Source organism: Sinocyclocheilus grahami, unplaced genomic scaffold (genome assembly GCF_001515645.1).
Source record: "Sinocyclocheilus grahami isolate Dianchi unplaced genomic scaffold, SAMN03320097.WGS_v1.1 scaffold945.1, whole genome shotgun sequence".
NCBI classification, from domain to species: domain Eukaryota; kingdom Metazoa; phylum Chordata; class Actinopteri; order Cypriniformes; family Cyprinidae; genus Sinocyclocheilus; species Sinocyclocheilus grahami.
In genome coordinates, this window is record NW_015506124.1 from 235,725 (window position 1) to 259,052 (window position 23,328).

At 35.9% G+C, this 23,328-nt stretch overlaps 1 protein-coding gene across 1 annotated transcript in view; it reads right to left on the bottom strand.

The window, feature by feature from the left end:
* LOC107564536 (collagen alpha-1(XI) chain-like) overlaps positions 1 to 23,328 on the bottom strand; it is a 91,899-nt gene that overhangs the window by 27,452 nt on the left and 41,119 nt on the right. Inside the window, exons 17-40 of the mRNA XM_016249639.1 lie at positions 21,773 to 21,826; positions 20,963 to 21,016; positions 20,816 to 20,860; positions 17,664 to 17,717; positions 17,528 to 17,572; positions 16,391 to 16,444; positions 13,830 to 13,874; positions 13,238 to 13,291; positions 11,901 to 11,945; positions 11,644 to 11,697; positions 11,496 to 11,540; positions 10,637 to 10,690; positions 10,449 to 10,556; positions 10,089 to 10,142; positions 8,107 to 8,160; positions 7,860 to 7,904; positions 7,710 to 7,763; positions 7,569 to 7,613; positions 7,406 to 7,459; positions 6,544 to 6,597; positions 6,021 to 6,074; positions 5,789 to 5,896; positions 5,518 to 5,607; positions 3,329 to 3,382 (exon numbers count right to left, since the gene is read on the bottom strand). Coding sequence (XP_016105125.1) covers positions 3,329 to 3,382; positions 5,518 to 5,607; positions 5,789 to 5,896; positions 6,021 to 6,074; positions 6,544 to 6,597; positions 7,406 to 7,459; positions 7,569 to 7,613; positions 7,710 to 7,763; positions 7,860 to 7,904; positions 8,107 to 8,160; positions 10,089 to 10,142; positions 10,449 to 10,556; positions 10,637 to 10,690; positions 11,496 to 11,540; positions 11,644 to 11,697; positions 11,901 to 11,945; positions 13,238 to 13,291; positions 13,830 to 13,874; positions 16,391 to 16,444; positions 17,528 to 17,572; positions 17,664 to 17,717; positions 20,816 to 20,860; positions 20,963 to 21,016; positions 21,773 to 21,826 — 1,377 coding nt within the window. The remainder of the gene's footprint in view (positions 1 to 3,328; positions 3,383 to 5,517; positions 5,608 to 5,788; positions 5,897 to 6,020; positions 6,075 to 6,543; positions 6,598 to 7,405; positions 7,460 to 7,568; positions 7,614 to 7,709; positions 7,764 to 7,859; positions 7,905 to 8,106; positions 8,161 to 10,088; positions 10,143 to 10,448; positions 10,557 to 10,636; positions 10,691 to 11,495; positions 11,541 to 11,643; positions 11,698 to 11,900; positions 11,946 to 13,237; positions 13,292 to 13,829; positions 13,875 to 16,390; positions 16,445 to 17,527; positions 17,573 to 17,663; positions 17,718 to 20,815; positions 20,861 to 20,962; positions 21,017 to 21,772; positions 21,827 to 23,328) is intronic.

The window sequence follows — 23,328 nt, forward strand, 5'->3', positions numbered from 1 at the left end:
GCGATGCAACGCGTAAAAAGACAGTATAAGTCATTATAATCCATAATTATGTCCCCACTGGATGCAACGAATGCCTCGTTTATAATGGGTTTTCATGTTTTTGAATCATCACTCCGGCCTGACAGGGCATCATCACAGTATGGTAGGGGCGTAACATTTCCGTCACACTCTTGAGGTATTCGGCCAATCATAACGCACTGGATAGCTGACCAATCACAGCACAACTCGCTTTTTCAGAACGATGAGCTTTGTAAAAATCGACCCGTTTCAGAAAGGCGGGGCATAGAGGAAAAACAATAATGTACAGTATGTGGAAAATAATGTGTTTTTTGAACCTTAAACCGCATAAACGCATTTCATTACACCAAATACACCAAATAATGTTCTTTTTAGCAGCATCATATGACCCCTTTAATGCTTATAACTATAGGGAGGGGTTAAGGCCACTGTACACCACACCGCATGAAAGGCACACACACACACACATATATATATATATATATCAAAGGTAGAATTTTTTTTTTGGCACGTCATGAATTATTAATTTATAAGCATCATGATTTTTTTGGGGGGGGAGTTGCACCACATGGCATTCTACAACTTCAACTAATCTTGCCTTGTCATACACAGGTAAATAAATAAATACATTAATAAATAAATAACATCATTGACTAATCAGTCCATCAGTTGAGAATTATTGATCTAACTGATCAAGACCCTTTAGAAAGACAAGGAATTGGAAAAGAAGCATGGAGGTGTATCCACCTTATTTTGCAAAATGAAAGTAAGCTATTTTCTGTGAATGTGCAAGACTTCCGATTAATTAACCACTAGGTGAATAACTAGAAGGATAAATGCCTGTTCACACCAAGAACGATAACTATAAAGATAACCATATTAGCGTCCACACCAGCGGACGATATCGTCTGTTTATTCGACTGTTTAGCCGTCTGACGCTTTAAATTCTCAAGCTCACAATAGTGATTGGGTGTCAATGTTTTTATCATATCATCTGGAAAGAAAATGCTCTGAAAGTGTTTCTAACGACATTGTTTCTCTGTGCCTTTCATCGTTATAGCTGTGGTGTGGACTCTGCTATACTTGAACGATTTTTAGAACTATATCTTTATCATTATCTTTATAGTCACCTTGGTGTTAACAGGCCTTAACAAAGTGCAGTAAAAAGTATAACAATTTGTGCTACAAAGCAGTGGTTTATGATCCTTATAATAAATTAAAATAATATGATAAAAAATGCCAATTTGCAGTATCAAGCAATATAACGGATTGTTTTTGTACAGCTAAAATAACTGAAATTACAGTGGTCACACACAAAATGTCACACACAAAAGTTACAAATGGCCAGACTAGCTCTTACTTCAAAAATAAGGTGAATATCTTAAAAAAACATCTGGCTTAATATATAAAACTTTGCACAAATAAAAAAAAGCATAAACATAAAGTGAAAAAGTGTAATAAATAAGTGACATGTGGCCAAGTATGGTGACCCATAGCTACTCAGAATTAGTGCTCAGCATTTATCCCCTCCAAAGTGTGCGCACACACACGCACGCGCACGCGCACACGCACACGCACACACACAGAGCAGTGGGCAGGCCGTGGGGCACCTCAGTCATGGTATTGAATGTGGGAGAGAGCGCTGTACATTCACTCCCTCCACCTACAATCCCTGCCGGTACGAGACTCGAACCCGCAACCTTAGGGTTACAAGTCCGACTCTCTAACCATTAGGCCACGACTTCCCCACATAGAAGTTTCTGCTCATTTCCACAATGAACAGTTCACTAACACCACAGACACTATGGCCAGTCATACAACCTACTATCAAACTGACACAACAACAACACACAGCTCTGACTCACTTCTCATCTGATATACCACCTCACAAACACACTCAGACAAACTTCTCGGAAAACACACTGTGCAAACTGATTCAATTCTTTGTTAGAAACTTCTCAGAAGAGTTGTACTCTGCTGCCGGTGACTCAATTCAGGCACCTGCGGGAGGTCTATTTAGGCAAAGATAAGATGGCTGATTGGCGTGGGTGGGCCACTGACTCAGGAGATTTTTCTTGCCGGGCTGTACAGATGCTTTTTTATAAAATAGAGACAATGAATCCCTACACCAATCTTCCTCAAGCTGAAAGTGGCTTCACATAGCGCACAGCTGAAGCTTTGATGGTTTTAAGCTGTACTGCTGTGCCTTCACTGCACTACGAGAGAAGACAGACAGCAGTTACTTTAATGGGAGGATGCTATTTCTATGCAGAATGGGGTCTCTATTTTATTCTACATTCTATATGATCACAGGGTTGTCATCATACCAAAATTTCAAGAGTCAATAGCAAGAACAGTGAAACATGATTATCGATACAACTTTCAACACAATATTTATACTTGAACTCCCTTTCTCTCTATACATACATACATACATACAGTATATTAGATATATTGTTAAGATAATACATTTCATTAAACAGTACATAATATAATTTCTTTAAATTTTTTTAATAGAAGATAACTATTCTAATGGAATATTATTAATTATAGAGCTATTCAAGTAAAAATAAAGTGGTAATATTAAATATATAAACATTATATAAAATTATGTCATACATTATGTGCAATATATATATATATGTGTGATGTGTGATCTTTATATTTTTATATAAATATTTTTTCTCTTTCTTTGCAAAATGTATTTAATGTAATTAAATATTACATACAGTATTTTAAAAGATATCAAAAATATTTCTCAGTTAAGCTGCTTGAAGTTTTAAGAAAGAAATATTTTTTCTCTTTCCTTTTCAATATTTTGATTATAGGCCAAATACATAGGTCCAATATTCTGACACTAAGCATGTAATGTAAATGTTTCATTAATATCCCGCCAAGTCAGGCATTTTGCCCGAACTACATTTGATCGTTCTAGTGCTTAGCAGCATTACCATGAGTTCACTTCACAAACCACACAAGCACATACCGTATCAAAATTGCAGTACTTTTGACATCCCTAATGACGACAGGTCTGAATCTCTAAGCATATTTGGCGTATGATTCAAATGCAATTACTGACGTGGTGACGGACTTACTGATTAGGCCTGACTCATTCAGCGTGATCAGACTGCGTGGGATCAGATCACACACCAAACTGGGCTCTCAGTGCCAACATCACTGGTCATTAAATTCACCACCTGCTAGATGTGCCCGGTCCAGAATTTGCCTGATGTCACTTCACTAATAGAGGCAAAGCTTGCAGATTGATCATTTGGAGTGACAAAGTTTCCAAGGTAACGCAGGTACTTACAATAGGGCCGGGTGAACCTTGTGGACCCTCGCCTCCCTTCAGACCAGATGGACCCTGTGTGAGAAAGAGAGAGGATGGTTTAATTCTCTAATGAGAGCTGTGCTTCAGAATCTGTCAAAGTGGCATCTGAAAGTCTGCGTATGCTTGCATGTGTTTTTGTCAGTATATGGCAGCTGTTTGTACTATATGTCTCCTGGAAATACAGCCCAGAGTGTTTATAAAACTGTCAATCTCTCAATTTCCTACATCAGAAACAAGTGCTGGCAATGCATTGTCATATGAAGCCAAGGACACATCACTCTTCTCCCATCAAGTCATAATCTGAGTCATGAAAAACATACGAGCCAGCTAAAAGTAAACATCAAAACAGCAAGTGACGACAAAATCAACTGTTGTTATTGAACTCATACTGGCTTTGTATTTCAAATATGACTTTCAGCAACAACTGATTCATGAAAGAGATAACTAGTGGAGACTGAAATTCATCAAGATGTCATATGCTGTTTCTTAAACTAAAAACATAATTTTTTTTTTTATTATATTCAGTCCCACAGTTTAAATATGCTTAATGAAGAAAAACTAGAAGAGACATTTCCAAGTCCCAGTGACATACGCCTGCTTTGAGTTGGCCAACTGTGGCCGTTTGTTATGTACAAAGTAATTTACAAGCCCACAGTGTTCCACATCAGAGGGACAATAAATGTTAAACTGCATCTTTAAAACTTACTGAAAGTCAGTCATTTTATGAGATACAGGTTAACATTTTTTGGGGACAATGTAATGTGTCATTTGAGTACCTCATGCAATTTTGGTGTCCTGAAACAGCTGTGAGACTGTAAAATCTGACTAAAAATTTATTATTTTTCTAAAATGTACCTTCAACAAGAGATTATGTTGGTACACACAAGTTTCTTTTCAATAAATCATGGGCCTTTGTGCATTAAAGACAATATAAAATCTAAATTGTCTATTTATATATTACTGGTTATTGTGTTTCTCTGCAGTATTAAAGACGTATTTCAAAAGCTTGCTGGATGTCTTAAAGGGTTAGTTCACCCAAAAATGAAAATCAGGCTGTGTTTTACTCACCCCCGAGGCATCCTAGGTGTATATGACTTTCTTCTTTCAGACGAATCCAGTCGGAGTTATATAAAAAATGTCCTGGCTATTCCAAGCACTATCATTGCAGTCAGCGGGTGTTGCAGTGCTTCAGTCCCAAAGAAGTGAAATAAAAAGCACCCATCCATTAAAAAAAGTGTCTCACACGGCTCCGGGGGGTGAACAAAGGCCTCCTTTAGCGAATCAATGCGTTTTTGTAAGAAAAATATCCATATTCAAAACGTAATAATCAATTTAATCTAGCTTGTGCTCACTGTTGTAAACGGAAGCAGCTCCGGGCGGATGATGTATGAGTTCAGCGCTGCGCATGCGCCACTCAGAAGTGACGAACGTGGAAGCGCAGATCAAAACAAAACAACAGTCACGAATTAGAAGTACAAAACGAGGATTTGTAAAGAAGAATGTCAGAGTATTTCGATATAAGCCAAGAGGAGACTGGTTTTCCTTTGCTAAAGTAAGGAAACGTTGCTTCTTTTGATGCTGTAAACAAACGTTTGTTTTCACGAGACTCACCAGTGCATGCGCAACGCTAAACTCATACGTCATCAGCCCGGAACTGCTTCCGTGTTCAACTGTTGGAGCAAGCTAGATTAAAGTGATTATTACGCTTTGAATATGGATATTTTTCTTACAAAAACGCATCGATTCGCTACAGGAGGCCTTTGTTCACCCGGAGCCATGTGAGACATTTTTTTATGGATGGGCGCTTTTTATTTCACTTCTTTGGGCCTGAAGCACTGCAACACCCGCTGACTGCAATGATAGTGCTTGGAATAGCCAGGACAGTTTTTAATATAACTCCGACTGGATTCGTCTGAAAGAAGAAAGTCATATACACCTAGGATGCCTCTGGGGTGAGTAAAACACAGCCTGGTTTTCATTTTTGGGTGAACTAACCCTTTAATGCATGTTAAATATGTCATTTAATCTCCATGAGCCTCAGTCTTATAGTTCGGACTGTACTCTCTCCTGAGGCATTCATCCAGTGTGAGCATTTGCATGAACAGCAGACAGTTAAGCAGCTAATGGCCATTTGGTGGGGGACATGACATTAACTTGTTTGTTCTTACCGCTGCGCCATGAAGCCCTCTTTGGCCTGCGAACCCTTTCAGTCCGGAAGGGCCAGGTTTCCCAGAAAACCCCTGAGGACCTGGATCACCCTTCAAGGAGACAGACAATGATAATTTAGTCTTCAAACTTAAAACCACCAACCTCCACTGCTGCTATTAGTAGGCATTACCAGCCACCTACACATTGTGAAATTGGACTGAACATTATGCGAATTCTTCCCAGTTATTACCCTTGAGTGATCTGAAGTGAACAATTTTTAACAAACTGTACCTTTCCACCTTCTTTGCCAGCAGCTCCAGGAAGACCTTGCTCTCCAGGGGGCCCTGGCGATCCAGGATGCCCTCTCTCTCCAACAGGTCCAGTTTCTCCAGTCGAGCCCTTTCAAATTCAAACAGGTTTTAAATTTAGCTTCTGGCTAACTGCAGGAGATGTTTTATAAGAGCAACATGTTTTTTTTTTCTTTTCACTTTCTACCCCTATAACAGTAACTGCTATTGCTCACCTGTGGGCCAACAACACCTCCAGGTCCAGGAGGTCCAGTCTTTCCTTGGAAACCCTGTTTGAGAATAAGCAAGTCATTGTGAGACATTAAATGGAATTTATTGTAGTTATCACATTCCTGGACACAAACGTAGAGAAAAAGAAAACCTGACATACTGGAAACTTTATGTAAATATCACTAAACTGTACATATCCAGCCTCTGAAATGTCAGCAGCACTTGTCTTTTTTTTCTTATTTTCGTTACATCCACTTCTTTCCTTAAATCAGTAAAAGTCAAGTGCAGTGTTTTCATCTTGAAAAAAATAAAGGAGTGTATTTTAAGATAAAATTAGTTTCTCCTTTTAACACTCTATCTGTTGGATGTTCTTGATTAGAAACAGAAAGATAGACCTGTCAAGAGCAGTGTAGCACCTTGACATTGTCAGCAGCTAAAAGGTAATACACCATATAAACACTGTCCACAACGTTTATTCCTCTTTACGCAAGAGACAGAAAACACTTGTGAAGACAAAACGATACTCACAGTCTCTCCTCGCTGTCCAGGGTGACCGGGCAATCCATCCTTTCCAGGAGGCCCCTGAGGGAATAACAAAATGAATATTGTCACATTTTTATGTAAATGTGATTTACATAAAATCACATTTATGTAATTATTATATAATAGACTCATAGACTTGTGGATATCATTCCTTCAGGTTATGTGGTTTAATGGTTACAGTTAGACCCATTATTTGAACTACAGTATAGTTAGTCTAATGTATAGAAGCCCATTTTAGCCACAAAAGGAAAAACAATAATGCTTTGGCAAATCAAAATAATGACATAAAAGTAGAAATTATTAGATAAAAGTCATACTTGTGACATCAAAATGCCAAAATTATAATTAAATTTTTTTTATGTCATAATTTAGAATTTTTCCAATTAAGATGAATAATTAGGTCATAATTATGACAAATAATGAAGTCATACTTAGTCAAACACATACTCTATTTATTTTTACTTAATTTTACTTAATTTTTACTACTTAATTATTATTTACTATTTAATGTCAAAATTATAATTGTAATGTTTTTTGTAAATTATGTTTAATAATTAAGTAGTAAAAATTAAGTAAAATTAAGTAAAAATAAATAGAGTTAAAAGGTAGAATTTATGAGACATTGAAAGTCATAATTTCAAATTTCTATCTTGAATAATTGTGAATTTTTATATTATAATTTCAGTTTACGTCAAAATTACTAGTTATCGCATAATTTTGACTTTTCTATCCCTAATAAATGAATTTCTTAGGTGGTGGAAATTCTAAAGTGAGTCAAAGAATAGAATATATTATATCCACAGCATTGTAATGATCAAAACCATTTGAAATTGATAAAAACACATACAGGTGGTCCTTTAGGGCCTGCTAATCCAACAGGGCCCTGAGGTCCTTGGGGTCCCTAAAACATGAAGAAAGAAACATGTAAGGGAAATGTAATGGAAAAGTTTTTGACCTGAAAAGGCTGACAAATACAACTGAATGGAAGCAATAATTCAACCATCACTCACTCTCTCTCCTGGGCCACCAGCTGGTCCATCATTTCCTGCTGTTCCCTAAAAAAATGAAACACAGTCAAAGGTGCCTGTTACAAGCAAGCATTCACAAATACCAGAAACTAATTAACTAAAACAGGACTGATTAAGCCTGACCTTTGGTCCAGGTTTTCCTGTTGGACCTCTGGCACCTCTTCCACCACGGGGACCCTGGGAACAAGAGTTATTAGCATCAAGCTTTCTGTATCATTAGCATATGTAGAGAAAAGAGTTCCTTTCTACTAAACAGATTCAAACTTGACATACCGTCGGTCCTCTTTGTCCTCGTGGACCCGCTTTACCAGCAATACCCTAAAAAACCAAGCCAACCATCTATGAAATTACATATTACATTACACATTACAATAACTGAGTTCTAAGACTAGTGAACTTCTGGTATAAGTTGTTTGTAATCAGAACCAGAGAGGTATGTTAAAAAAATGGCTCCCTTCAGGCTGTAGCTTGTTAAAAGAAATCTAATCTTATAGTGAAATCAAAAGGTCCTCATACGTACCCTTGCTCCCTTCTCGCCATTGGCTCCAGGGATGCCAGAGAAACCAGTTGAGCCCTGTAGATGGAGACAGATTTAGACTGACAGACACATTGTGGGGAGCAGTTTTTATACCGTGCAAATGTCACACTAACTTCTCTGCAAAAGTATCCAATATTCATCCCCACCTTTAAAACTATGGTTTTTGAGCAAAAGTGAAGCTGTGTTGACAGAGAGAGAGTGTCCTTGAAGAATAATTCAACAACATTACAGCTAATGCTAATGTTATGTGGGGGATACTGAGAGGGGGCAAGCTTTTGGAGTTGATAAACATGAGTGATGTGCGCTTGTTAGCACAAGGACAGGAGATGAAATTGAAGGTCGAATTATTTTGGCAGGCAAAGAAGGGGAAGCGCACAATGGATATGCATCAGTAATTTACTCCACGGGATGGTCGCCTGCACAGGATAATGGAGCAAATCAAACAGACAACTGCAAACACACACACACACACACACACACACACACACACACACACAGAGAATAAGGAACACTACAGTTTGATTGAACCAGGGGAAGTGAGTGGAGAAGGCCAACAGCAATTGTTCCATCCCTACTGAAAGTGAACACTAATCACAATGCTCCAGCTCCACTCTGGGTTTTATTTAAAATATCTAATATCTAATTTTTAATTAAAATACACACACACACAGAAACAGCACTTGGAGAAGTTTAATGCTTCATCAAAACACTAACATTAACCCATTAACATGTTATGCTCATGTTGGTTGCACGATAAGCCAGCTATTAATTATTTTCATGTTATGCACCATAGCCAATAAATGGCAAAAATTCTTTGTCTAAATAAATTGAGGAAAAAAAAGATATATACACAAAAATGTAAAAAAGCTAAAAAATTTAAAAAAAAAAAGCTAACAAAGTGCAAAACGTTTTGGTGTTCAACCCTCCATCAGTACCTAAATAAATATATATGCTTATTAGCATGCATATTACTAGCATACTGGCTGTTAATTAGTACCTACAAAGCACATAATAATGTCTTATTCTGCATGACCATATTTTAGATCACTTAATCCACCACACATACCTAAACTTAACTATTAATAAGCATCAAATTATGAGTTTATTGAGGGAAAACTCTCAAGTAATAGTGAATATACGTTCCCTATTTTAAAGTGTTACCAAAAAAATAAAAAATAAATAAATAAACAGTACCCATCATTTAGCAATATGATACTGATATATTGCACATCCGTACGTGATGTATGAGCGAGATAAATCACTGGAACTCAAACAAACAAACAAAACAAAACAAGACCAAAAAAAAAAAACAGGGAAAAAAATTATAATCACACAACTTCACTCTTCGTTCCACTTTCAGACACTCCTCAAACAATTTGAACATAACCCTGAATAGGCCAAACATCAACAGTAAACCCAGAGCTGAAATCGCTGACAAAGCAGGTTGTACTTCAAAGTCGCTTTGCACCACTTGCTATTCAAACAAAGTAGGATCCATTATATATATATATATATATATATATATAAAATCAATGAATTCCAGGGAATTCAAGCTATTTGAGTGAACCAGCCCGTACACTGAATGAAATGATTGTTTTGAAATAATAAGCTGACAAACACCACAAACTGTGTCTGCATATTCTTGAGCTGCTCACAGGCTTGCACTTATGCTGGGTGGCCAAGAGATAAAGCAGTCAGCGTCATGGAGAATGAGTTTATCCTATTAACTCTGTCAACACAGGCTATCAGAGAACAGCAGGCCTTGCGTGTCAAAAGCAGCGAAATATAAATAAAGCAATACTGACTGTGACACTGTTTAAGAGACATGATAACTTCATAGTTTCATTTAAGGTTAATGATTAATTGTAACGGAGATAATAAACTTAGTGATGCTTTGATAAATAAATAAATAATGTAACATAAAATAATGATAAAGTTGCAACAGGAAACGTGTCAGTACTTACCTTAGGACCTTGTCTTCCTGGGTAGCCAGGCAAACCTGGAACACCAAGTTTTCCCTAAAAAAAAAAGATAAGAAAAGAAAAAAGAACTAACTCAATTTTCATTTTGAGTTTTTTAAACAATCATCATATACAATGACAATAAAGCATTACACCACCTTGCACAAACTACAAAAGCCTATGGGAGATGTAATGGAGTATTTGGCTGACATTTAAAACTGGCATTCAAAATCAATTTATGGTTATGAGTTCAGTGTCATTTTAAGTTTAATTCACACATATATTAATAATCCCTGACAGATTTTTCCAGGGCTGGTCATTTTTGTACTTTGCCTTTATATTCAACATACGTTTTAAACTGACCTTCTCTCCTGCCATGCCCAAAGAACCAGCCTCTCCAGTGGGACCTGCTTTACCTTTCGGCCCCTCTGGTCCATCTTCTCCTCTGGGGCCCAGCACACCAACCTCTCCCTGAACACCAGCAACAACGCACAAACATTATATTAGACATACAACAACTAAAATGGTTAAGGTAAGTCTTTGTTACTCACCTTGTCACCCTTGAGGCCCATGTCACCCTTAAACCCAGGAAAACCATCTTCTCCCTGAAATCAGTCAAATCAGATCAGATCATTTATTTGGGAAAAATATAAACTTACATAGGTTTAAATAAATAAATACCAAAAATATATAAATAATATTGGTCATTAAAAAAAAAAAAAGTTAAAATGGAATGAAATAACATTGATCAAATTCAGAGCATTTATTTTGATAAAATGTAAACTAATTTAAGTTAATAAAAAAATTAAAATAAAAACAACAACGACAATAGTAATAACAGAAAAAAAATAATAATAACAGCAACAATGGAAATAATATTTGAATCGTATAAGGTGAAAATCTAATAATACCGATTAAACTTTCAAGCATTTTTTTAAATCTAATTTAAAATACTCCATAAGAACATAATTGATAAATGCTGGCATCTTGTGGCCATAGTGAAAACTGCTGGTTCGAGAGATTAAGACTTAATATTTCATACCAATGATGATAAATTTTTAGAAACAAAAGTCTTGACTATTGTGTGAATGACACTTGGTGGCCAGTACAGAGGATATAGCCTGAAACAGACTGAGCCACAATATTGTATATATACAAAATAATAATTAGAACAGATTACAATTCTGCTATAATTTTTTTTTCTGCTTATAAATCTCTACTAACGTCCAGTCATTTGTGATTTTGCATTATACCACACACTCATTACAACCGATTAAAGCCATTTTTGGTGCAAATAGTCCCTGAAATGGCCTTCCAATTTTACCTGTCGGCCTGTCATCTGTGTGCCTCATTTTAGAGACTGAGCCAAGAGCTCAGTAATGGAGACAGGGGACATGGTCATTTGCTTACCTTTTCTCCTGTGTTGCCCTTCAAGCCACGAACGCCCTCTGCACCCTAAACAGACAAAACAATGAATAGAAGCTCTAATGGATAGAATAAAAGCACAACATTTTGATAATAAAGAATCAGTGAGATGAAGAGGATCAAGCTTGTTTACCTTCACGCCTCGGGGACCGGGATAGCCAATGGACCCTTGGGGACCTAGGTGTCCCTATAGGAAACGAGTAAATATAATAAGAGTAAATCAATCTGGATTAATAGAGGGGAATTAGGTTTTAAACGTCTAAAGGGGCCGCACATTAAGTGTTAATTACAGACAGTGTTAATTATGGGTGTACAGTGGCTTTGCACTTGAAATGTGTTCAATAACTTAGAATGACAATTAATTTCGAGACAAACTAAAAATACACTCACAGCTGCTCCTTTCTCACCGGGAGGACCCTCTTTCCCAGGATGACCCTGTTCAAAGATTACAAACAAAGGCATCTTCAGTGAAAGTCTGAAAGTAATGTAAGGCAAATACAGCTGGGTATGGTCTTGTGGATTTAGTGTACAGTAATATACATTATTCAGAATATACAGTATATATATAAAAATGCCAGTGTTATGACTATTCCAGTGTAAGAATCTTTTTTGCAGGAATCAAATTTTTAGGGGTTGTGCACCACTTAGTATTTAGACTGAGGCAGCAAAAAAGAAAAATAAATGTTTTTAATAATAAATAAATAAATAAATATATGTCATCATACAAAAACATATATTCACTATTCAAAACTTTGGGCCAGTAAGCTTTTTTAATTTTATTTATTTTTTTACTTTTATTCAGCAAGTTAAATTCATCAAAATTATTAAACTAACCAAAAGAGAAAGTAACTACATTTATACTGTTTTAAAAAAATATACATTTTAAAAATGCTGTTATTTTGAACATTCTATTTATCAAACGTGATAATAATAATGTTTCTTGAGCAGCAAATTTGCATATTATGAATGATTACTGAGGGATCATGTGACACTGAAGAGTGGAATAATGGCTGCTGAAAATTCAGCTTTGCCATCACAGAAATAAATAATATTTTAAAATATATTAAAATACAAAAGGTTATTTTATATTGTATTTAATTGTAATGTTCACCATATTTATATAAAATAAATGTAGCCTTATGCAATATAAGATATTTTTTTAAACATTTCTTCTAAATCTTAGTGAATGTATATTTTTATTTGTGACATAAACACCCATTACAATAAACACAATACAAAAAAATTAAAAAAAATACATAAACATATATATTCTTAGAATATTTTACCATAAATATTTTTGTTCCAAAAATAAATAATAATAAATATATAATTGTATGGACCACAGTGGAATTTCATTTCCCAGAATGCTACATTTAACGTCTTCAAAATGTCAATTCACATGAAACAGGCTGAAATCAAAGAAGGTCTCTGTTTTAGCATGTTGTGTTGGACTAATGAAAGCCCTCTGTCGGGTCTGTGTTGAATTTCTTTGAACTGCAATTCAGTAAATTCCACTTCCTGTCATTCCAATTCAAATTTCAACTCATGGATTGAAAGAGAGCCAACACTTTAATTCTAAATTGTGCAAGGTAAATATATTCCCCTCAAGCCAGGATCATCATCAAGCTGGTTATTGGCTAATGATGTGTGATGATGTAAAGTATTTTTGATATGAACTTAGAGATTTAGTTGAGGGGAGAATATGAAATAAAGAAAACTCCACTTACAGGAGACCCATCAGCCCCAGCCAGTCCATGGAGCCCCTGTTTCCCACTGGGACCCTATGAGAGAGAGAGAAAGAGAAAGCAAAAAGAGGTTAAGTGAGAAAAGAAGGAAGAAAAAGAAGAGGGAGGAAAAACACACAATTAAAGCTGCGATTACTGGTGTGCCCAAGTGATTCGCTGGGCAACTTTTATAAGCAGTTCAATCCTAAAGTACTTCATTATCATCTTTTTCCTCTTGGTAAAGAAGATATCTAATCATACGGTATGTCTGGAAACACTCCACCTCTTCTGGAGTCACATTTCAGACTCTCTGGCCTCCATCCAGGAGCCCTGACAAAATGCTTGTCTGAGAGTCTAACCAATGACAGTTATGTGTGTAAGCATATCTCCTGCTTGTCAAAGCATTAGCGAGTCTTGAGGTGTGTGTGTGTGTGTGTGTGTGGTTTTCCACTAGTCAGCAGTGATCTGTGAGCAACATACAGCTCAGAAACCGAGGAGTCTGAGGAATCGTTTATAGGGTTAGGGCAGAAAAATGCCGTCTGTAATAACAAAGACGATGGCTGCCGGGGTGGCCAGCTCTCATTCACAAACTCACTTTCTCTCCAGGTGGACCGATCGGGCCTTGAGGACCAGGCAGACCCTGCAAGACAAGATTTCAGAAGTCAGATAGTACAATATGGAGTCTTCAGGGGAAATATGATAGTAAAGTTTATATTGGAAAAAGCTGTATGAGCACCCCTCAGTCAAATCTGAAAAATAATTAAAAAAAGGATACATTATTCTGTGCGTGACTGTGTGAATATACGAGTCCTGTACTCTAGAAACACACTTACGGAATTAGGATGCAGATTTAGATTAATGGCTCTACCAGATTTCTCTTTCTCTTACTTTTTCTGTCACATTCTTTTAATGACAGTTCATTGAGCTCCACCTTTAACTGAATACAACAGAAAATGCGTAAAGAGAGCATGTAACGAACCAATGAAATCACTGTGTTGACATATTTCCAAATAAAATAGGAAGATGGTGTGGGAGATATCGAAGGGCTGGTTTCTCTTTTTCTTTTTAAACTAGCCAAAAAGCTATAGCAAATGTATGTCACAGTCATGGACATGATATGCTAATTGCTAGTCAGTTGTGTATTGGGGGAGGGACTTTTTCATTCTGGGAAGCATCCGATTGGACAAAATCGCATTACATGAACTTATACCATGGTCCGTTCCATATTAGTGTGCGGCTTTAATTAATGCACACACACACACACACACACACAAATAACTCGCATATAAACACAGTGAGAGGGAGAGAGGTCAGAGATCGCAGATTACGCTGTGCACACACAGAAACTTAATGTCAGTGCTGCCCCGCAACTTTTATTAATAAAATACCATACTAGATCGCTATATTATATTTCTCAGCAAGGAGGTGCTGTTTTTGAAGTAACTAAACAGCTTCATTGTTTGCAGAGAGAGATGCGCAGACACAGGTAACTCACACACAACTGTCATCTCTCTCTTTCTCTCACGATCGATATTTCATTCAAATAATTGCTATAATTCATTCAAATAAATGTGGTCTTACCGCACTATTTAATCTCCGTATCTGATTTGAAGCGGGCAGAATACGAGAGCTAACGAGCCGTAACTGACAAAAATAACTGCCTTTTTTACCCTTCCCATTAAATATTTGTGCTGCTAACATCATAAACAGCTTTTAAGTTGTCAATGCTGGCAAATGACCATGGTATAAGCGGCATAATGCATGGCTAGCTGTGCATTATCCCTTACATGAATCATCTATATTTTTGGTCCATTTACACTACTGTTCAAAAGTTTGGCATCAGCAAGGCTGCATTTATTTGAATATATTTTCAAATGTAATTTATTCCTGTGATGCAGTGCTGAATTTTCAGCAGTCATTACTCCAGTTTTCAGTGTCTAAACGATTTTAATGCACTTCGCAGAAGCAACCACCCTCCACTTTGCGTCGGGTGGTTCTCGGCCTCCACGTCGTGCATTAAAATCGTTTAATGCACAGCTAGCCGTGCATTATCCCTTACATGAATCATCTATATTTTTGGTCCATTTACACTACTGTTCAAAAGTTTGGCATCAGCAAGGCTGCATTTATTTGAATATATTTTCAAATGTAATTTATTCCTGTGATGCAGTGCTGAATTTTCAGCAGTCATTACTCCAGTTTTCAGTGTCTCATGACCCTTTAGAAATTATTCTAATATGCTGATTTGCTGCTCAAGAAACATTTATTATTATTGTTGAAAACGGTTGTGCTGCATAATAGTTTTGTAAACCGTGATACATTTTTTTTTACAGGATTTGTTTTGATGAGTAGAAAGTTTAAAAGAACAGCATTTTTTTGAAATAGAAACTTTTAACATTATAAATTTAATTGATTGAATTTGTACAATAATTTACAATTCAATGTGCACTTGCTAAATAAATAATTTCTTTAAATAATTTCTTTTTTCTTTAATTTACCCTTTTGAACAGTACTGTACAAACAGTATATCTACAAAATATTATTTTTGTCAACTTTTAGGAGTTCACTGGTGTGTAGATTACTTCGAAGCTAATAGACAAAGTCTAAAGGCCACAAAAATGTAATGGAAAATGGGAACTGAAAGATTCTTGATTAGAAAAACACAATCAGGTTGTCTAAGAGAAAGTCAGAGAGAGAGAGAGAGAGAGAGAGAGAGAGAGAGAGAGAGAGGGACACAGGGAGAGAGCAAATATGATACAATATTTGGGTTGAGAGAGAGAGAATGAATACACCGCTGAAGGAAAGAGACACCAGAACTTTGCAAACTACAGCTCTGGCCTGGGAGTGGAGTTCATCTAGTAATATCAAGACAAACATCGCTTACTATTGCTCATACTTTGGGTTATTTGAACAAACCCCTAACCTTAGCTATTCATCGAAAATCAACCCAGGCTCACTGGAAAACCTGCAAGATCATATTACGTTACTTCTTGCATGTTTCGCAACACTTTCAAAGTCAACTGTCCAGTGAGTGGTGCTAAATCTGCATTTAGTTTTGAACAGATGAACGTAAATCTAGCACTGTTTTATTATGTTGGTTGTTGTATGTATCGTGACAGCAGAATGACAAAAGATGATCAATGGACTGATACCTACATGTGGACCGGGGTTACCCTGTTGTCCATGCGGTCCAGGCTCTCCTTGAGGACCCTGTTAGAACCATTTAAAAAAACACTTTAGTACACAACACTACTATTATTCCTACACTTCACTGTTCCATGGAGCCTATGTCATTTTATAAAGATATGAAAAACAGTCCCAGTACCTCAAACTCCAAAAATACTCTACATGTTAAACAACAGACACGTGGAAATTGCAAATCCATCTTTTTCCATTGGCCTTCCTTCCTGAATTGCACAGACTACTGTAATAAAATCTATTATAGCAGCGTTAAACTACTGGCAAAGAGGAAGAGACATAGAGATGAGTAAAATTTCATAACAAACTGCATATTGTAAGTAAGGAGGTTGTAGTTAGAGACCTTGAGTAAATGGAAAGCTGATAAATTAGGATAATATAACATTTCTTTGTTTTTATTTTATTGAAACTAACTCCAGTGCAACTTCTAGCGTTTAATAAACCTAAATGAGTTGATTTGCTAGCTACGAAGTTGGACCAAACATGTATGTATACTGATGCATAACTGATCTATGTGATTCAACAGAAATACTTACTCATAAAATTAATGACAACACAATCAGTTAAGTCACTGTTATGGCTATTTATTAGTTCATTCAAAGTTGGTGCTTTTTGTCAATTTAAATGATTTAAAAAAATCTATATATTTTTCATTATTTATATTGTTTTAATATAGTTTTATTTTTAATCAGTCAATCTCATGGACCAACCAAAAAACCTCACAGACCACATTTTGTGAACAAATGAATAAGAAACACACAGAATCATGGTGAAAACATTACTATTAGTACTGAATGGCTGTGTGAATCCTACACTTCCTGTCTTGCATATTTTAGTGGCAGACTTCATACCTTCTCAATTTCAGCACTTCCCAGTCAAAGCTCACCCCCTGCTGCCACGGTAACAGTGACATTAGCTCTCTCCTGCCAGGCCCACTGTGTTTCTCTTATCTAAAAGCCTTATTTAGATATGACATTTGCTCAGGACAACAATTATGTTTCAGAGTGGTTAGAGGTTGTCAGTTAACCAGGAAGCCCCTTCATGGGGCTTAGAGACGAGAAGCACACTATTAAACAGGGGAGAAAAAATGCTTACCATATTTCCTTTAGGGCCAGGTGGTCCATCCAATCCAGGAAGACCCTGCATGTGTATAAAACAGAGGTGTCTAGCTGTGAGTTTCATGCTATTTGGACAGTTGTAGTTAAGCAAGTGTGGTGTTTATGGTACATACACGCTGTCCAGAGGTACCAGGAGAACCTCTGGGGCCCAGCAGTCCTCTTGGACCCTGGTAATCAATAAAAGAGACATATTGTGAGAATTAATCAGACTTTTATACTGAACACAAGTGGTCTTCAGGCCAAAAGACCTCTTGGTGGACAGAGATACGGAGTATGAAGCCCTTTTACATATGTGTTGTATTTTGAGTTACAACAAGTACCATATTAATGTATAATTTTACACGAGATTTGGCCAAACGTTCTTCTATGAAGAGCCAAAAAACTAATTTAATTGAGGGCTGTGGACTGAAAGTAAATGTTGCATTATATCCAACAATAGGTAACACTTTATAATAACTTTCATTAATAAATCATTAACAAACATTATATAATGCTTTATGGATCATTAGTTAATATATATTCAAAGAGTTAGAAACGTGAGATAATGTGTTTGTTAATGTTTGCTAATACACTTATTAAACATTAGATAATGTTCAAACAAATCATTATTTCATGCAAGTTAAAATGCTTACAAACGTCATTAAACTTTCAATTCTAAATGATCAAGCACTTATTGAAAATCTACAAATGATTTTACCAGATGTTATAAATTGATTAAAAGCTTGTGTTAATGCACAACACTTTAGCTGTTATTGAGGTGTGATACGGGTAAGGTTAGGGACAGGTTTAGTGGTATGGGTAGGTTTAAGGGTTGGTTAAGGGGTCAACAGTATACAGGGGTCAGTTTGATTATTATAAGGGAACACGGTTCAATCTGTTTATATTATTTTGTTTTGATAGATGAAGAAGTATTTTCTTTTAAAAAATGATTTGTTTTCCCCGGTTTATTTATTATTCAAGGACTATCCTGTTTAATGATGTACTGAAGGGTAGTTTACTAATATGAGTGCTGAGGCAATAAAAAAAAAATTTGCACCAAAATTACAATCTGTTATGTCTTTAGCAAGCATTTAGCTAAACCAGCCACCCTTTACACAAACCTTGTTACATTAGCTAAAATTCCAATGCCCATAAAGATACTAAATGATTAGTAATCGTTTATAAACATTTACAAATGATGAATAGTTTCAACTTTAGATTGGCTACTGCAAACACATGAACAATTGATTAATAAATGATTAGTAAAGATGTGTGGATAGGGTAAATTCAGGTTTTCTGGGACACTTTTTGCCATCGAGATGACTGTTCATAAAGGTATTAATGATTAGTAAACATTTATAAACATATGCAAATGATGAAGAGTTTCCACTTTAGATTGGGTACTGCAAAAACACAAACAAATAATTAATAGTAAAAATAATAATTATTTGTTAAGATTTGTAAATTGAGGTCTACACAACAAACAAAGACCAACAAATGAAAATCAAACGAACTGAAAGTTTACTGACATTTGTAAGCATTTCAATTTACATTAAATAATCATATGTTAATCATTAGGTAATGTTTAGTAAGTTCATTAGTAAACATTAACAAGAACATTATCTCATATTTCCAGCTATGAATATATATATATATATATATTAACTAATGATATGTTAAGCATTATATAATATTTGTTAATGATTTATAAATGAAAGTTATTATAAAGTATTACCCAACAATATTATATTAAAATTTACATTAAAAAAAATTGTATTCACTTAAATCGCATTATTCCTGTCTTGTGATATGGCATGGCAGAACAAATCAAAAGGCATCATGGACCAGCTTTGGCCCTGGTTTAGGTATTAGTATAGGTATATATTGTGATTTATATACTTTATGGTGATGATTAAACTACAATATTATTAAAATGTTATCATTATTGATGAGTCATTTAAATGTGCATTATATATATATATATTTTTTTTAAAGTGGAAGAAACATTCTGCTGAGCTTTAGCTGTGGTTGAAGTTAACTCTATATTTTTGTTGAATGTAAATGTAAAAAAAATTCACTACAATTTTTTTTAAATAACTGGTGGATTTCCTGTAGTTACATTGTATAACAGTAACATTTTTCAAAAGTATGTATACTTTCTGGTCTAGACTGCTTAAAGCTTCATATTAAAATTATCTTAAGGGAAAAATAAAGGTTAATTATTATTTTTACAGTCAGCACAAAACACAAAGTTTAAGAAAGGACACCCTGAATATGCTTTTTTTATTCATTCAAAATGGTTTGCAACTATGCAAAACAGAAACAAAGGCAGATTGGTTTTTTTTTTGCTGTAGATCCAGACGTTCACTACATCAACTGGGGGACTCGCTCCAATTAGATTCCAAATCTTCAGGGCTGATTCTGTTATTTGTAAGATTTCTGCTGAAGGAGTATTTAGTCAAAAAGCGTGTAAAATATGTGAGACCATTAGTGTGTCGTAAAAAAAAAAGAGAAAGAAAGAGAGCTGGAGAAAATAGAAAACTACTGCGCTCCTTTCCTGTACAGAGATATTACCTCGATGAGCAATGAGCAACAAATACTGAAATTTGAGGTGGAAAGAGCAGGGTGGGGCATGAAGAGTGATTATAGTTGGCAGTCATGGTCTTTTAAGTGAAGTTAATAACCCTCACATTCTGTCCTGTGAGCCCCAAGGCCCCAAAACATGCTTAACATTGAACTATCAAGTTGATAGACTTTTCCTAATTAGATTATACACAAAGTTTTAACTCGATAATACACACCTTACATGGAAAGGTCACATTACTTGTGTTTGGGGTCTCAGAGACTTCAGGTAATATTGTGAAATATTATTCAGATTCAAAATAAATGGTTATATTTTAATATATAATTTATTAAAATTGCTGAAAAAGAGGTGCTCTACCAACAGAAGAGGAACCAAAAATCAAAAAGTCATGTCAACTAGAAAAGGTGCAACACTCACTCTTGAAGAAATCCAACTTTATTCAGGCCTCCATCAGACCTGATGAAGGCCTGGATAGTGGCTGAAACGTCACATGTATTTTAACCAATAAAGCTGGATTTCTTTAAGAGTGAATGTTGCACCTTTTCTAATTGATAGTATATAATTTATTGCCATGATGGTAAAACTGAATTTTCAGCAGCCATTACTCCAAAATCTTTAGTGTCACATGATTCTCCACAAATCATTCTAATATACTGATTTGACAAGGGAATACAAAATGTAAATGGAGATGGAGATGCTTACACTTTCTCCTGGCATTCCTCTCTGTCCAATCTCACCATCCTCGCCCTGCAGACAAGAGCACAGACATGTTTGTCAACGTGTCTGCACACCTATGCAAGTACATATGAATCCAAATAAGAAAGTAATGTGTCACTTGGTCAAACGCACCCTTGGTCCGTCCTCTCCTGGAGGGCCTGGTAAGCCAATGGGACCTGCCTCACCCTAAAAGAAAAAGAAAACGAAAGAGATGAAATGACAGAGGGAGAAAAAGAGTAAATGTATTATTACTGTCCCTGCCTGCCTGCCTGCTTTTGGCTCCATACATTGTTAGGGCCCATGACCACTATTTATAAGACTGCATCCCTATAAGAAGAGGCTATAACATAGTGGGACCTGTAATTACCCAGAGCAGGATTAGGAGGACAGCACTATTTCCACTTGGCTGGAAATATACACAGCCCCCTGTGATCTGCGGGCCTCTTTCACTATACTAGCCCAGGCCAAGCAAGCCACACTCTGCTGTGCCCAGCGAGGGCAGCTTTCATTTGCAAGAGGAACGCAAGCATGCCAAACAACCCCAGTCCTACTATAATGAGTTCAACTTCTCCTGCCACTATGACTGTCAGCATGCTAAACAAAACGTACAGCGGCAGACATGGAACATTATAAAAATGCACTCGGTCTTGGCAGGAGCCGAAAATAAGCTTTTCAAATAAAGTAAGGCAATACAGTAGACTTCTCTAGGAAAACCGCTGCTGAGGAATGAAATGAAACCAGGCAAGAATTGTTCCCATAATCATAAAGTGCTGTTCGAGACAAGCTGGAAGTTTGATAACTGAATTAAAAATTAATTTTTCTCACGGGTGGTGGTCAGGCTTGCGTTCTGCTGTCTAGAACAATTCCGTTTCATTTCAAGTATTACAACAATGATGAGAACCTAAGTATGAGTTTTCTTAAGAATAGCTCAGCAGCACTTACCCTGTGTCCCTTCTCACCAGGTAGACCAGGAAGTCCATCAAATCCTCGGTCTCCCTGCAAGACAGCAATCACAACAATGAGAATAAAAATAGGGCTGTCAAAGTTAAAACATAGGTGCATAATTCTGTAATGTTTTTAATGCATTTATTACACTCTGTGTTACTGTGCATTGATTTAAAAATATATATGCGTGTGTGTGTGTGTGTGTGTGTGTGCACGCTTAACTGGACCTACAAATAAAGTTTGTAATCACAAATATTATTTAGCATATATTTACAAAATTTTTTCAAATTAATGTTAAAAAATAGGTATATTTAAAAAAATATATATATTTCATGGGATCTTTTTTGCCAAGTATTATCAAGGCCAGGGGGTCATAGATATAAAAAACAATACATCTGGCCTTTTTTTTCTTCTGAGGATAAAATAGGCACTTATAGCTATAATTTAGGCCTAAACTGCAAATTATCAGACCAATGTTTTTGTTTATCATTTACTTAATAAATTAGTAAATCATAAAAACATTAGCCTGATCATTTGATAATTATTGATATAATTCCATAACATTATCAATGTTATAACAACTTTTAATTTAAATAAACTTCCTTAAATTAACAATTGTCATATAATTACATTATAACAAATAAAACAGTGAAAAAAAACATATGCTGCACTAATTGCATTATTAATTATTTTTTAACTGAAATGAACTCATTAATTCAAAATCAGTAATTATATAACACAGTCACACAGTAACAAACACTCCCCATTCCCTGCTTACCTTAAATTAACAATTGTCATATAATTACATTATAACAAATAAAACAGTGAAAAAAAACATGCTGCACTAATTGCATTATTAATTATGAATTTTTTTTAATCATTTTTTAACTGAAATGAACTCATTAATTCAAAATCAGTAATTATATAACACAGTCACACAGTAACAAACACTCCCCATTCCCTGCTTTCAATACAAATGAAGCAGTTCTGAAACCTCAAGCAGTGCTAACTGTGTGAAAGCGGAGGTTTTGAGTCAGAGGTGATTTTACCTTGGCTCCCGATTCTCCAGGAATTCCTCTGGCTCCATCAGCTCCATTTCGGCCCTGTAAAACCAAGTCGCATTATCACCCTGATGTTATGTGCTACGAGCAGGTTAATGCGCTTAACATATGTTTTAAACAACTGCAGAATCAATGTGAGAGAGGAGATGACGTGAAGCAAGTGAGTAGGCCTACACACAACCTAAACAAGGCGTCTACAACACGTTTGGGGATTGAGTAATTGTGGCAATTTGACTAATTTAAAATGAAACTGTGAATAAACTGTGTCAAAGGAGAATCTGACGTTTGGCACTAAAAACTGGCAGATGTGGATGTGAATCCAACAGACATATGTCATTCAGTTAAGCTGAAACAGGTAAATTAAGGTCGAGGCTAACAGGCACAGACAGTTTCAAGGAAAATCTGGTGCGCGGTTGGAAAAAAAAAACAGTGGGCTTCTTGCGTAGAGCCTTTCAGCTTCACTTTGCCAGAGTACTTCAGCAGCAGTGTTGC